This window comes from Bidens hawaiensis, unplaced genomic scaffold (genome assembly GCF_021521415.1).
Source record: "Bidens hawaiensis isolate Kalapana, Puna unplaced genomic scaffold, B.hawaiensis_p1.1 tig00031174_1, whole genome shotgun sequence".
NCBI classification, from domain to species: Eukaryota; Viridiplantae; Streptophyta; class Magnoliopsida; order Asterales; family Asteraceae; genus Bidens; species Bidens hawaiensis.
Genome location: NW_027495244.1, coordinates 91,693 through 107,782, shown reverse-complemented (window position 1 = coordinate 107,782; position 16,090 = coordinate 91,693). Strand labels below are relative to the sequence as shown.

The 16,090-nt window shown below is 34.3% G+C and overlaps 1 protein-coding gene and 1 pseudogene across 1 annotated transcript; both read right to left on the bottom strand.

Moving 5' to 3' along the window:
• Positions 1-299: 299 nt before the first annotated feature.
• On the bottom strand, positions 300-1,251 carry LOC143581768 (uncharacterized). Its single transcript, XM_077064471.1, has one exon. The coding sequence runs from the start codon at positions 1,206-1,208 to the stop codon at positions 300-302; it is 909 nt and encodes a 302-aa protein (XP_076920586.1). The 5' UTR covers positions 1,209-1,251.
• A 3,490-nt stretch (positions 1,252-4,741) lies between these two features.
• On the bottom strand, positions 4,742-11,549 carry LOC143581767 (very-long-chain aldehyde decarbonylase CER3-like; annotated as a pseudogene).
• Between the last annotated feature and the right edge of the window lie 4,541 nt (positions 11,550-16,090).

Below are 16,090 nucleotides of genomic sequence, written 5' to 3'. Positions count from 1 at the left end.
GCAGTTTCAACTTTACTGAGAAATACTGAGCGGGACAAATTATTCCTGCAAAACTGTTCTAAATCACCTGACTGATTAAATTACAGTAAAACCAGAAAAAAAAAAGGTAAAAACAACATTCTAATCATACAACAAAGCAACCAAATTTCGCTGCTGATAAATGCGGTGCAACGTTCCATCACGAATAATAACTTCATGCTTTTAAAGATGGTGCCCCACATTGCGCTCTTTGAACGTTAAACACCACAAACCCGTTTAAAATACACCAATGTTAGATCATAAATTCAGAAACTTTTATATCATTCTTCAAAAGCGCATGTGCATATCCTCTCTAGAAGGACGGGCGCATCTTCTCCAAGCTTCTGAGGGTTTAACTCCATTGCAATCCTTAAATCTTGCAAAGATATTGGCCGTTTCGTTTCATGACCCGTTAAGGTATTATTGATGGGCCTAAATTGATCTGGGCCGGTTTTAATGGGCCTGCTAAGTTCACAACAAGACCTTATTATACCTTTCAAATAAACACCTAATCCAATATTTAGTGCATTTGCACCATCCATTGACACACCTTGTAGCCCTTGTGCTGCCACTACGGGCTCCATTCGGGCCCGCAGTGTTACTGTATCTAACAACCCATTGGTGTCTGATAAACAAACGGATTTAGCAGGTGGGACCCGGCAGGCCCCACCTGTACTCACTGGGTAACGAGGAATCCCAAGTGGAGCATATAATCCTTGATGATGATGCACGGGTCTTCGAGTATCGGATGAAGGCGAATTCACGTTACTAATATCTTCTGAATTTGGCCCGAGGGTGCTTTTAAGGGCTCCACCTTTTCGTTCACGGACCCCGGTTCTCGCCTTTCGCGGAGACGTTGGCAAAACGTCTCCATTTGGTAAAAGAAGGTTGCTTGAAGCATAGGTCGCAATCGGGCCCGACCCATTTTGATGGCTAACATTATCTAAAGGCTTCTTGTTTGTACACGCGTTTCTTAAAATCGAACGGATCAACTGATTATGAAGCGGAATACCGTCTCTCCCAACTGTTCTCACACAAAGCTTATCAAACTCAACTTTACTTAACTTCAGATTCAAAAACTTATTCAAATAATCAAAATACTGCTTGGATCTCTCGGGCCCAAGTTTTCTGATTATCTGACTTTTTAACCCCGTAAGACTGATCCACGAATGCTGCTCCGGCGGTTTCATCTCTCAATACAAAACTTCCATAAAACACTCAAAAGCTTATTAATTTCAAACTTTAACACATGATAAAACAAAACCCTAATTAGGGTTTCTGCATAGTTACAGTTGCTAACGAACTCTCCCTCCAAAACCCATATTCAAATTCAAACTCAAAACGTAGCCTCAATCACACCCAAAATCTCCCAATTCTCAAACCCACATCGAATTCTTTAACCTCACACGCAATTCGAACCAACGGCAACAAATTGGGGGTTTTTAAGCTGCTAATTAAGTTCAAGAATAAACAGAAATTGGAAACCCTAACCTTATTGCAGTGATACCGCAATTGAGAATCTGAATACCCAAGTGCTGGATTTGGCAATTGAGATTGTGAATTGATTGTTGGAAGTGAAATTGAATGCAATTGGATTGGATTGTGGGGTGAATTTGTTGGAATTTGGTCGGAATAAGTCTGGCGTGGGTCTGTTTCGCCGTCCGGTTTTGATTCCGGTGGATTTGAATCAGAGTTTGGTTTTCCGATCGATACACTCTCTCTCTCGCTTTCTCTCTCTCTTCGTTGTGTATGTGTCTCAATTGACAATTACTTTTTTGTTATTGCATATAAGGGATTTGGTTATTTAGATGTGTACATATTAAACCCTCTCACTTTTCTTATTGTTAAATGTACGTAACATAACATAACGTAATAACACTTACAGTACAATACATATTCAAGTAAGAGGGTAACTATTTGGCTCATTTATAAACCAAGTCGGATTGCTTGGTGAGGATTTTGCTATTTTGGATGGCTTATTCCTCATGTTGTACTAATGGTGATTATATATATTTTAATGTATAACCGAATATGAATCTAGACTCCAGTGTTTAATACTAATTATTTGATGCTTGCTGACAATGTGTCTAGAGATGTCCAAATAGCTGATAGGTTGAAATTCGTTGGAAATTGTCTGGTTTACAAACCGAGGGAGCTTGACTCGGATTATTTATAAACCAGGTGGAGCTCGGTACGAGTTAAGCATAGCTCGACTCCGTTTGGCTAGTGAAGGACCCTAAATACAAGACAAAAACACGGTCATGAATTAAAAACCATTCTAAGAGGTTCAATAGTATAGGCTTTCAAAAACGTCTTCACGTTACTTTTTACATAACTCATTCTCTCTTGCAGATGAGCTAAAAGCTGCATCAAAATTACGTGTGCATTACTTTTCGAATGCTTTAAGGGACTAAAGAGAGTATGCATGAGTTTTAGTAGTTTTAGTTGAATTTAAGATTATTTTTAATAGTTTTGTAAGTATGTTTAAAGTGTTGTAGTAGCATTTATATATGTACGAGTTTAATAGTGAAGAGGTTGGACTTTAGCTAACGCAAAACCAAAAGGATGAGTTCAAACAAGAGGAACTAAAAAGGCTTGCATGAAACACTAAGAGTAGGTCTGTAAGCGGATTGAACTGAACCGACGAAATCTTGTCTGTGTTCGTCCGTTAAGCTTTTATCAGACTAACTGACGGTTCACAAACACTCTACCGAACGAAAATTCATGTATGTGTCCGTTCATTAAGGAATTGAGTTTGTCTATGTCCGTTTGTGTCCGTTCGTTAGTATTACACTAATGAACAAATGAACACACAAACACTAATGGACAAATGAATACTAATGGACACTAATAAACATTAATGGACAAACAAACATAAATGACTCTAACGAACAAACAAACATAAATGATTACATATTGATTCAAAAATAATAATCATAAATCCACAAAAGTTCACACACAAATTCAGAATTACACCATATGATATCCAAAAATACTTAACACTTAGCATAGTAGGGTTTGTTTTATTTTTTACTTGGTTTATATACTAGGGTAATCTGGTAGAAAAAAACAAACAAATAAAAACATATTGATTACAAAATACTACACATTAACGGACAGAAGACGTTATCGGATGGACGTTCATGAACAATATAGAACGAACGTGGCCTCTTTCCATGTTCATTCGTTAAGCTTACCCAACCAAATTTGTTTGTTCTTGTTCGTGTCGTTTATTAAATGAACTTTCTGCCGGTTCATACTTTTTTTTTTCAACTTCTAATATACTTCTTAATTACATCTTTATTGACAGTTATGAGACTTGAACCTACACCTTTGAAAAGGCAGAATGCTATACAACTCATTGATACTGTTAGGGGAAAAAACCTTTGTACTACTTTCTCGTGTTATAGTTTTTATTTACTTGAATTAATACAAGCCTAAAGTTTCGTGGGCCTTAGACTTTGGTGTTGGCTTTATGCATTGGACTTTGGTCGTCGGGCCCATCTGGTAGCCCAAGCCAAGATGGACAGCGCAAGTCAAGAGAAGTAACAAGGTCCAACAAGAATGAAAAGGTGAGACACTATTGATATAAGGCGTTAGAAAGAGAGCGTAGGGTATGCACATATATCGTTAGCTAGAAGTGGTTCGGATCTTCTCATCTCTCTTTCTAGAATCTGTTTTCTATCTCCTTTGTTATTGTTTTGATTTCTCTCATTGTAATCTAATTGAATCTTAGCAGTTACTTCTCAATTGATTGTCTTTTAGTTGTGTTAATTTGAGTACACAACATCTTTTACTTGAGCTTTGGGCTTTATACATCACGATTTTGGGTTTTGGGCTTTGGGCTTTGGGCCTGGACTGTAGAGTGTAGACTAATCCGAGATTTGGTAGCAACATTTAGGGTATGTTTGGTTGGAAGTAATGGAATGAAGGGAGAATGGAATGGGAGAAGGAATGGAACAGACAAGGGAATGAAATGAATCATTACCATTCATTTTCCTTGTTTAGTTAACCTATAGGAATGAAATCATAATTTTTATTGTTTGGTATCTAAAAAAAATTGTAGAAATGAAATAGAAATAATAAAAATACTTCTATCTAAAAAAAGTGAATAGTTTTTAAACCCAAAAAAAAAACCTACAATGGCGACAGTGGTAGCTCCGGTGACGAAAATGGTGGTGGCGGTGGCGATGGTGGTGGCAGCGGTGGTGGTGTCGGCGGAGTTGGTGGTGGTGCCGATGGTAGTGGTGGGGGTGGTTGTTAGGTGATGGTGTTGTTGAGAAAGTAGGGAGAATGAGGAATGGAATGAAAAAAATGAAGGGGGGTGGGAAAGAATGGATTTGATGGAATGAGATTCCATGTGTAATGGATGATTCCATTTCATTGAGCAACCAAACACCACTTTTTTCATTCCTACGTAATGAATCATTCCATTCCTATTGTCATTTCTGCGTACCAAACGCTACGTTAGTGTTTACCAAAATGTATCTATTTATCTATTAACAAATTATACCATTATCTATAGTGAACTTCACTAAAAATATTCTTTTATAACAAGATATTCAACATCTTTATTGAAATTGCATTAGCTAGAGCATGTTTACACTTTTATACAGTTGTGTATGATTATGTAGGAACAAAAGTTGCGATTATTTATGGGTTTCAAATCATCCACCGTGAAAGTTTTACAAGAAACAAATGGATGGTTCAAAACAAGGCACCTTCAAACCGGCTTGAACCCATGCCTTAGAGCTGCTTCCCAAACCAAATCAATGTGTTCCAAGTTGATAGCGCCAACTTCGTGGTGTTTCCAACCTTCAAGAAGATGAACGATGCCACCCGCATGACAAGCATGAACCACACCTCTTTCCAGGGTGTACTACTCGAACATGTTCACGAAACAAACAGAAAAGTCAGTCTTTGTATAAAATCATAAGTTAATAAATGGACGTCTCCAGAAATGTAATAATAATAGTACTTATAATAAAAACAACAACAATGATAACGTTATCAGTTTAACTCTCGTCATGGATTATTTCTTACTCTATTACCAATCTACAAGGGAATTGTTGTCTTTTTACATTACCTCACACATCCCTAGTCCTTCGACATCGTGAGGAAGCTTCATAGCTGCAAGCTTACTATACGTACAATCTTTTCTGAATTCAAACACTGGTGGAACCACAAACTGATGGAAATGAGTTCCTGGTGGTGCCCATGTTTGCTCTCTTGGTGTCGTCCATTTTCCAAGAATCCATGTCTAGTTAGGTTTATGAAAAATACTTAAAAACAATTCTACCTTTTAACCATTAATTATTAGATAGCAAACATCAACAATATCTAACCTTGCAGTGTTTAGCTGCTTGATACTCGGTTACTTGACACAAAAAGTTTTGATTCTCTGGTGATGCTTCTTGTTGAATACTCTTAAATCTTTCCATGGAATGTGTAAGCATCTGCAAATGAAAGTATACGTGTAATTATTCGGGTTGATCCATAAATAACTGTAATTATTCGGGTTGATCCATAAGTAACTGGTGTGTTAACTAGTATTGGTTTCAGATATTGAACCATTTCTTTTTCTAACTATTTTATTAATTGACTCTAAATAAGTTGAAATTAACAACAAAAACAGTAACCATAACTAGTTTTTCTAGCTAAAACATACCAAGACTCTAACTTTACGACGAGCTAAATAAAGGGCAATAGCTCTTCCAATTTTAGATGTAGCTCCTGTTAGGAACACCTCCTTAGCATCTACAGGAATCTCATTAAGAGTTACTGCTGCAGTCAGTGTGTTTCCATGGACCACACGAACTTTAAGATCGGGATGTTTTATCACAAAAAGTTTACCGCCGCCGTTCAAAGCTTCTCTCTGTAAAACCAAAACAAATTTACTAACAAAGGTTTAAATTTATAGATACTTGATAGTTTATAATGCTGCTTCTTGTTTCAATTTGTGAGTAATCATGAGCAAAAGTAGAATAGTTTTGATGCATATGGCGGAACCAGAAAGTTTTAGCTGAGGGGTCATAATAGTATTGTTTTGGACATGTAATCTGTTAGCGTACACCGCTTAAATTTTTGTTACTAGAATATGGTACTAATAACCTTTAAGGTCTCGTATCTTGAAACCATTGTAGAAATGCTAAAGTCTAAAGTCTAAACACTTGCAAAATCGTCCACATATATATATATGTTCTAAGAAAACAATTTTTTTTGAACTGCTCTAAGAAAACAATTGACACTACGGTTAAAGTAGATATGTCGTCTTAGTATTTTTAACCTAATTTCGGATTTTAATAATTGGCAAGACATGCAAAATATAACAGTGTCCATATAAATAATTACGTTGTTCCTAGGGTGTTCATTATTTGAATCGTACTCTAACAACCTGAAACTGGAATAAAACAAAACGCGAGTTTCGCGTTATTAGAATCGAAACTATATTTGAACCGAATTTCTATTTGGTATTTGATTCAATAATCACCTCTAGTTCTGCCATCTTCCAAAATAATTTGAAAAAGATAGTTATATGCACCTTGTTCAAGGCAGCAAGGCTAAGAACCTTGACCCCAATCCTATCAGCCATACATATAGCTTCTTCAATTTGATTATTTATACCGTCTTTTGCAAATGGTAAAAAATACTACAATGTATTAAACCCGTTAGTAGTAAAATACAATATTAGTTGTTATCGAATGTCATGAAAAATGAACACAAAATGGACTAAGGTACCATGAAACCCCATCTTGGCACAACCCAAGTTTGTAGCAATTTTCCTCTAAGATGGTAGAACCAGCCCAAAAAAGTCTTGGATTTAGCCCACATGATCAGCACAACCAAGAAAGCCATAGGCCAAAATAAGAAGAAAATAAGTGTTGTGGTAAATGGCCACGAGCTTAGTGATCTATAAACAAACGGGACATGCATTGATGACATGACATCAATACCATGCGCAAGAAACACGAATTCTGGTGCTTTAGCTTTCTTGCCTGCAAATTAAGAAGAAAAATTTGTATCTGTTAATTAATTAGTTAAATTCATAAAAAGTTGTCAATTGGGACTCTTTTCTATAAACCATATACCCTAATTGTGTTGGAATATTCAAGTCACTTAGTTTTATCATAATAGTATTATATATTGTTATTATTTTTAATAGTTACAAAAGTTAGTACCATTAGTTTGTATGTCTGTAAAGACATGAAAAACTAACATTTGTTTAATCAATCACACTTGTAGATTTATGTGTTTCTTCCCTCTCTCGATACACAAACAAGACTGGTCATCGGGCCACCGCGATACACATGAACTGAAAAGGAAAATGATACAGAAGAAAAAGGATACTTACCTTCACTTGAGCTTATTTCTGTATGGAGAGCCCAAGAATTCTCATTAATGGTCTTTCCCAAAACATCAAAAAGAGGCATAAAGAGGCAAAAGTTGGTCTTCATGTCTTGATGATGCATAAAATGGTATCTAAGGAGTGAAACATAGAAAGTAATAAATCGTTAAATCTTTTTTTTTCTTCTGTAACTAAACAGGTTAACTAGGTACAAAATATAAATTTTGCTTTGAATTCTATTTAAAATTTTAGAAAACTTGAAAGAAGGCATCCAACTTTCAAATTCCTTATTGAAGGTAATATTCACCTACGGTGTGATGCATGTTCCTTTAGCTAGATGATCGAATGAACAAGAATAGAAATATGCATTTATAATCTTTGTAAGATCTGGGGTTTTATCATATCGTTTCCATGTGAAAGCTGACGTGATACTTAAAAACTTTTTTTTACGAGGGCAAAACTAATTCTCAAAGTGGATATGCCAAGTTGGTTACCTCTGTGCATGCAGTAAGCCCTACTAATTAAATGACAAAACTTACGTTGGTGTATAAATGATATATCTGAGCATAGGCGCGGCATCAAAAAATGTGATGAGGAACAACTTCGACGTTACTATGCCCCATACATCTAAGGAAATCGAAGACCAAAACATAACTGTAGAGCATGATGACCGAACTATGTCCAATTAAAGTAGTTCCGATTACTGGAAATCCTATAATCAGACACATAAATAATTGCTCCATATATGTTGCATGTCCAGCTGTACCAAAAAAGGATTCAAAAGTTCAAGAAATGGTTAGCTAGCAATTATTATAGGATGCATTATATCTGATTTTTATGAGTCAATAAATATATTACATGAGTGCCAATTTATTGATCTGTTTTTTACCTGTAAATGGATGGATGACTTGAGAACTATGATGTAGCCAATGGTATTGTTGGAAGAAATATGATGAATGCAACAATCTATGAAGCCAATAATATAGAGGTTCTGAAAGCCCAATATGGAAAATTATACAATAAATAATCCCACTTGTTTTCCAAACAGGAAGATTGGTCATTGAAGGATTTATCAACAAGATTATTGAAGCTACAAGTGCCTGAAGTATGATGAAATTGTCCCTGTGATCAATGAGAAAAAAAGCCATATATTGCATCAAGGCACATAAAAAATAATCATTCAATGTGGTCATCATATTAAAAACTCAATGTTCAAATGCCTAAAACGCGTCAAACGCGAAGAGTAAAGAGAACTTACCAGTGCCATTCATTGTCGATTTGGTTGAAATCAATGCCCTTTTGAGATAATCGACGATTTCGATTAACGAAAAACATAGCATGAAATGAACTCCATAGAAGGTGCACAATCCCTCTTAGTGAAGACAATATCAGAATATGCATACACCAACCATGCTCACTTTGCCTCTTTTCATAGATTCTTGAATAAATGAAACCAACAAGAAGTGGCCCAAACAAGATGTACTGATTCAAGCAACAATTCAAAAGCCATTAGGAAGCCAAGATAAAATACAATTAAAAAAAGTTTAATATAATTAGAAATGTGATATCAATAATATGGCGAAATTCGTTATATTTATTTTGGTTTGATCAATTAAAGTCGGCAAGTAATCCGGATCTGTGACGACAGCTTCGATGTACGCGTTTAGCTTCCACAAGAAGAAAGCTTCTAGAATGTTTATTGTTAAGCTACAAATAGGGACTTTATTGTCATATTTATGTGTGTGTTTTATAAGGTGTAATTAACCACCCAATGGGAGCTCACCTTGGGTGGGATCGGTTCGTTAATGTTATCAATATTTTATTACCGATTACGGAGTCGTTCAATATTATCTTTATATTATTTGTTCGATCGTTTGTTTATTCGCACCCATCTCGATTGCTTATCAAGAACAAATTCCGTTCGCTGTTAGATCCGGTTATTAAGGGACTTACAACATATACACTTTCTCTTCTCTTCTGAAAGTTTAAAAATGTTTTGCGATATCAAAGTTCATAAAATTGTCTAAAATAAGTATGGTTGCAAAAACGTTTAAAAACGGTAATTAGTAACAACTTTACCTATATTAATTGCGCAATATATACCATTTCGATTACGTGCGCCACTTCATCAAATTAACCACATTAAACAAAAGTGCATATCATCTGCCTATTTTAATGAAGTAGAATAATTGTGGACACTTGTTATCTTTTGTTTAATTTTCAAAAAATTTTTCCCTCAAAAACTAAAATACCCTAATATATATAATAGATCAATAATTATTCATTTTCCTTTTGCAATCTATTTATATTTATCAATATATTTTTGCAAAATCTAAATATTAACATATTATTTTACTATATATTTCAAAATACTTGGTGAATTCCAAAAATCAACAACAATCATGTTTCTCAAAGATTGAAAAGAACATAATTTCAAATGTTAACATTCACATATTGTACTATGTATATTGTAGAAGATTATAAAGAAAACAAAACTCGAATATGCTTTCATATTACAAAGTAATTTTTTAGTCATTAAATTATAAATATATGCTTAAAAGTCGATCAATTTTTTTAAAAAATCAACCCATTTATCTATTATTATTATTGTAAATTGTCGTATAAATTTATAAAATATAAATATATGCTTTAAATCTATCCATTTATTTTTTCGATTAATTTAGTAAACTATATATATGTTAAAATGTAAGGATATTATATGAATCACTTTTAAACATAACAAAGTTTATCATACTTAATTTCTTAGTTTTTTTTTTTATCAAGGATTGTTTCAGGTTTATTTGTGGAACTTAAATTTGATTTTATGGGTCAAAAGTTGGTAAATAGATTATTTGGTACAAGTTAACTATATTTATGTCAAAATTTGTTACGGGACAAAAATGAAAATTATTTTAAAAATTTGAGAATGCAAATAGATTTAACGTTAAATTTATTATTTGGCTCAAAGTGTTGATTTGAAAATATCAAAGTATGAACGTTAGAATTTTAAACATGATTCGGGTTTCAAATTTATTTTTAAGGGTATTTTTTGAAATAATCAAAAGGTTTGGGATTTGACCAATTGACTATTTTTCCCTCAACTAAAAAAATTTAAGAAAAGATTGCGAACACTTTCGACATGCCACCCCCATGCCTATCAATGCTTCAAATTTTTATCAAATTTGAAATATTTATGTCAGTATTAACTTTTCCTCAATGGTGATCAAAACGTTGTATGAGAATCATGTCATGCAAAACTATGCTCAAATGAAACAAAATATTCACAAAATTGAATGGGTTAACATGTTATTTTTTATACTATCATTATGACAAAGTCGAGAAGCTCTCTGAAACTTATCAAAATCTGTTTCATGGTGTAGCTCAGAAGGATATAATTCTTGAAGAATATCCGTCGTTACAATTTAATGTTCTTATTTTCCTTTGATGGGTGGTAAATTGATAAATATGCCAATAAAGGTAACGGTGCTCATAACCAAAAATCTTTCAATTATACATATATGACACTAAGAATGAAATTTTTAACAGAAAGAAGCATTCTCGGGTACGCTTTTGCACAGACATTTTTTTATTAAGTTCATTTAAAAAAAAACATTTTGTGATATATATAAAATTAATTTATATACACACAAGCATAGATGTAATACATTTTTTCATATACGCTATGTAATTATTTGCTTTACTTGTAATTTTATGATTTGAATTATCCCGTGTATGACACGGGCTCTAAAACTAGTTTTATATATATAAAAAGAATATTATGCGTGACTATATTTTTTAACCGCATGTTAACATCACTTTACCAAAGCTTAACCATTTAGCATGTATTATAAATAAGTTTAAGGAGTTTGTTTACATCAAAATTTGTTTGGGTGACCACTTCACGTACAAAAAACATTAAAGAAATCAGAAATCAAAGAAATTAACATATAACCTTGTAGCTGCCCAAATATTGCCATGGCCAACCAAATAATGGGGATCTTATATTCCCTGAAGAACGAACCCCTTTATTTACTTTATGGGTATCCATTCTCTTCAAAACCTTCTTGTTGGTGTTTCTGAACACAAATGAGTACCATATATATACACATAACTGACTCTGATTTGCATAGCCGTTTAGTAGGTGGGGGTCACTGCCGTACCAACTCTCGAACAACACGTATACCATACTAGTAGCAAGAGCTAATAAATGAGTTGTGCTAGTGCGTTGAATAGTCCATACTTACACTATGACACATAATAATCGTAACTTTCATTTTTGTTGCCAAGAGTAAACCCCTAACATAATCATCATAGATTTTACACTCAATTTACATTTGATTAATACTTGATTTCGCAAGTACGTTTCTCCATTTCGTTCATGAGAGAAACCGAGTGAAAATCAAGTATAAATCAATGATGATTATGCTATCGGGATTTCTTATGGCAAAAAAAAAAACAAAGAGTTAGGATTATTACTGGTCAAAGTGTAAGTTTAGATTATCATCGGCTAGTAGGTAATAATTATGATTATTAAAATTTAATTTTTCAGAAAAGAAAATGAAAGTAGACGCTTTAGTTGTAAAAAGGGGTCAATTTTAAAATATGTAAACAAATAATACTCAATTTGGAACAACCAAATACTATATTGAACAACCAAATGCAGAAAGTGAACAAACAAATATAGCCAATGAACAAAATGATGAACAAACAAATGTGGAAAATGAACAAATTGGCTACATTTGGAAAGAGCCTGGTTTTCTTGTTCAACTTATGCTATCAAAACGATTGGGTCATTTCTGATTAAACCCAACACGAGATCGGAAATTTGACATGAACCCAAAATTGTCAACACATGAACGTGAACATAGAGTTATCGGGCGTTGACGACATAAAAATGTCCTTCCATCTGAAGTCTTACTTTATTTTAGTTTTTTTTTAATTTTTATAATAAATATCAGTACTCTAATTTATAAATATATAGCAAAAACTAAAATTTACGTACAATATTTACGTTTAAACTACATTCTCTTTTATCTTATAAATTTTTCATAAAACATCCAATTAATTTAAATTGAGACATAAATAAATTTTGAACAAAAACATGTATAAAATTAAAAAGCTTGACCAGAACACAACGTTTGAGCTAACCGTAGTCACGATTCCACTTCAAACTAATACAATTGATAACTTGCGTTAAAAGTAAAAGCCTAGCATCTGAAAGTAGGCCGTGTATGATGCACGATTGTGCATGCCACTTTTGAAAATATAGGAATGGAATTAAGTGTTGGCCTGGACTATAACCATTAATCGCGCTATGACTTAACATCAACCCAATTTGGCTATTGAATTAGCTTGACCAAAGATGCATATTAAGTTATTAACTATATACACTCCGCATAATTTTTTTATTTTGTATTTTATATATACTCCGCACAATTTTTTTAGCCAAAGATGCATATTAAGTTATTAACTACATACACTCACAATTTTTATGATTTTGTATTTTATATGGCATTTGTGTACATAAATACACGCCTACATATACTTACATAAAACATGTATATTTTTCCAGACATCTCTAGGCTTGCAAACGTTAAACATTCTGCAAACCATCCTATAAAAAGTTTGTTTATGTTTGATATTTATTAATGAACGTGATCATTTTATGCTTGTTTAGTAAAATGCATGAACACATTGTCTTACCATTCGTTCATTAAAAAATGAACGTGATTGTATGTTCCTTTGCGTGTTCTCAACAGTTCATTTGCTTGTTCGGGTTAACTTAAACAAACAAACACAAACAAGCCCTCCTCCATCTTGTGTTGCTTCATTTACAACTAAAAAAAAAAGCTAAATGGGTCAGCGTGTTGATAGTTGCCTATCAAGAATGAATAGATATAGCTCATCAAAACGAAAATACACATGAAACAAGTATTGGATAACTCAAGATATTTTATAGATGAAATATAACTCAAAACCCTATTACACATAACTCGTGTCTCTCTTGACAAACCATAATTCGATTGCTAGCTTCTCATCTATTCTATAATATCTAACTTGGTTTATATAGACTAACCATTTCTTGCTAGTCAAGACATTACAAATTTTAAATAAAATGTAATTAGGAAATATATTGTAATTATGAACATCACCAACTATGATTTAATTGCCAATTTTGGTTCCTCAAGTTCACCAACTTATGACTTCGAGTATGAAATTACCAACAACATGTCGCTTATTATAAGATTATATTGAAATCTTTGACTATTATTTACAATTGATTCAATACATGCGCGTGCACACACAGACACACACACACACACATAGATGGGATCTGGAGATAACTCCTTTTAAAGAGAGAACTAATAAATAACTATTTTTTAACTTTTTTTTTAAATATTTTGTAATTTGTTTTCCTTTCATCCTTCTAATAAGTTGATATTTTTCCAAAAAAAAAAGAAAAAAGAAAAAATGTCGATGTAGCGCATATGTGATAATAGAATGGTGGAAATGGAGGAAACGGTGGAAATGTCGATGAAGACGATGATGACGATGAAGGAGATGGTGGAAATGGAGGAAATGGCAATGTTGGAGTAGGAGGTGGTGGTGGAGCGGACCCACAAACCGCTCCATATGATGATGAACCACATGAAGACCCTTCTGCTACTGAGGCTTCAAAAGGAGTGAGGAATCGAGATGCTGCCCTGGAGGATGTATTTAACGAGTTATTTGTTGCAGGAGTATTTGCAGGGATTGTCTCATCTCCAGAAAAGGAGGGGATCTCGGAGGAGGACGACGGAATCAATTACTCACCTCGTCCTGACATGCCTCCTGAAGAAGTTAGAGATCATGCTCCCGCTCCTGAAGCTGAACCCATGATCACCCTTGCAGCAGACTCCACACCAGTGCCTAAACCAAGAAAGAAAAAGTGGCATTGTGCGACGAGTCGTGCAAGTGCACGCTGCCACAACTATCCATACCATGACAACTCGCTAATCACTTATGCTAAATATCATGTGGATAGCGATTCACGGGTTTTTCGAAGGGCGAACGGGGACCTCACCTACATGCACTCAACTGAGATGCATTCTCTGCCCGAGATCGACGTTAACTACTTCAGACGGGCCGTAGGTGATGGCGTTGGTGAAAAGAAACTAGAAGGTATGTAGATCGAGAATCAAAGCGCCACTATGCCAACTTCGAGTTGAATAAGGGTCGGAAGTACAAACACCTGATTGAGATCGATCCAGCAACGGGCAAGCGCTGAATCGCATGGAGATACAAGATGCCCAAGGAAGTTCGTGTGGTTTACCATGGAGAGCCATTCAAGACAAATCTCCTCTATGACTTCCTTTGTTGAGAATTTGATAATGAAACGGGCGAAACCATGATCCACTGCAAGAACATGCATCCCTTACGTGTTTTTGACGAGCATGAGTTGATGGGGCTGAGCAAGGAAGATATCTTGAAGCTGTACAACTCCCCTTTGCTCACTCTGGAGGATACCGGGAAACAAAATACCCATAAGATAGTTGAAGCCTTCAACAAGTTCGTCCACAAACTTGTTGAACTTCTACTACCTAAAGATGGCGCTCTGGAGTACGGACCGACTAGAGATGAAGACGAGCAACAATACTAAAGACTAGAGGGAGATTGTTGGGCCATATTTTGTATATTGATAGTATTTTGTATTGTTTACAGTTGTATGTTATCGTCTTTGTTTGTTCTTATGTATTGGGCCCGAGGCCATGTAAACAAAGCCCATTGGGCCGCTAATAATAGATTAGTTGCATGACATGCTTTCCCTATAAATAGCAAGCATGTACATGCAACAAATAAGCTTTTGACAATAATATTATCCATCCAACAACTCTAGCTATCTCCATCTCTCTTTCAAAAGCCGAAAATAATAAACTCAAAAGGAAGATCCGAGATCTAGGGTACTTAGTGTGATTTCCGCTAAGCACTAAGTAGATTGATCCAAGAATAGTTGTTAGATCCATTCTTGGAACTTACAATTGGCTAAAAACAATTTGACGTTACAATTAAAGAAAATTGACAATTTCTTTTGATCTATTTATAACATTAATAATCTTTTGTTTTAATTTAAATAACATAAATTACTAGATCTTGTAAACTTAAAAGAGTTTTTTATATTGAAGAAAGAAAATATAAATGATAAACTTCATCTACTACATTAGAAATTTGCAGGTTTTCACTAAAAAAATCATAAAAACCTTAAAATTTGGCTAAGAAGAGAATCGAACTTAAGACGTCAAAGCAAACAAACCTTGCCTAATTATGCAGCATTACAATATAATTTTGAAACTCGGGTGGTTCCCATGAACCACCGACAACCAATGTAGATCCACCCCTGACTATGAAATTGGAACATCTAAAAACAGTGAACCCCCTTGAAAAAATTCCTGGATCCGTCACTAGACAGGTATCAAGATTGGATCGAAAATTCATTGTCAAACAAACACATGGTAAGCCATGGTGAACATGCCAAAACAATTTGATATCTGGATGGTACATGAAGAAGGTGTGTCTGCCGGGTTAGTTAGACGGCAATGACATTGTTCCGGACTTCCGGTAGACTAGTGTTGCATGAGATGAAGATGATTCAATCCCAAAAAACGATTTCGGAGCCAACAAAATAAGCAATCTGTTACTTGCGTTACTTGCGATATAGTTTCACTCATCATTTTTTAATAAAAAAAACTT

Coding starts and splice junctions, on each gene's coding strand:
- LOC143581768 (XM_077064471.1), bottom strand. CDS start 1,208: ATGAAACCGCCGGAGCAGCATTCGTGGATCAGTCTTACGGGGTTAAAA.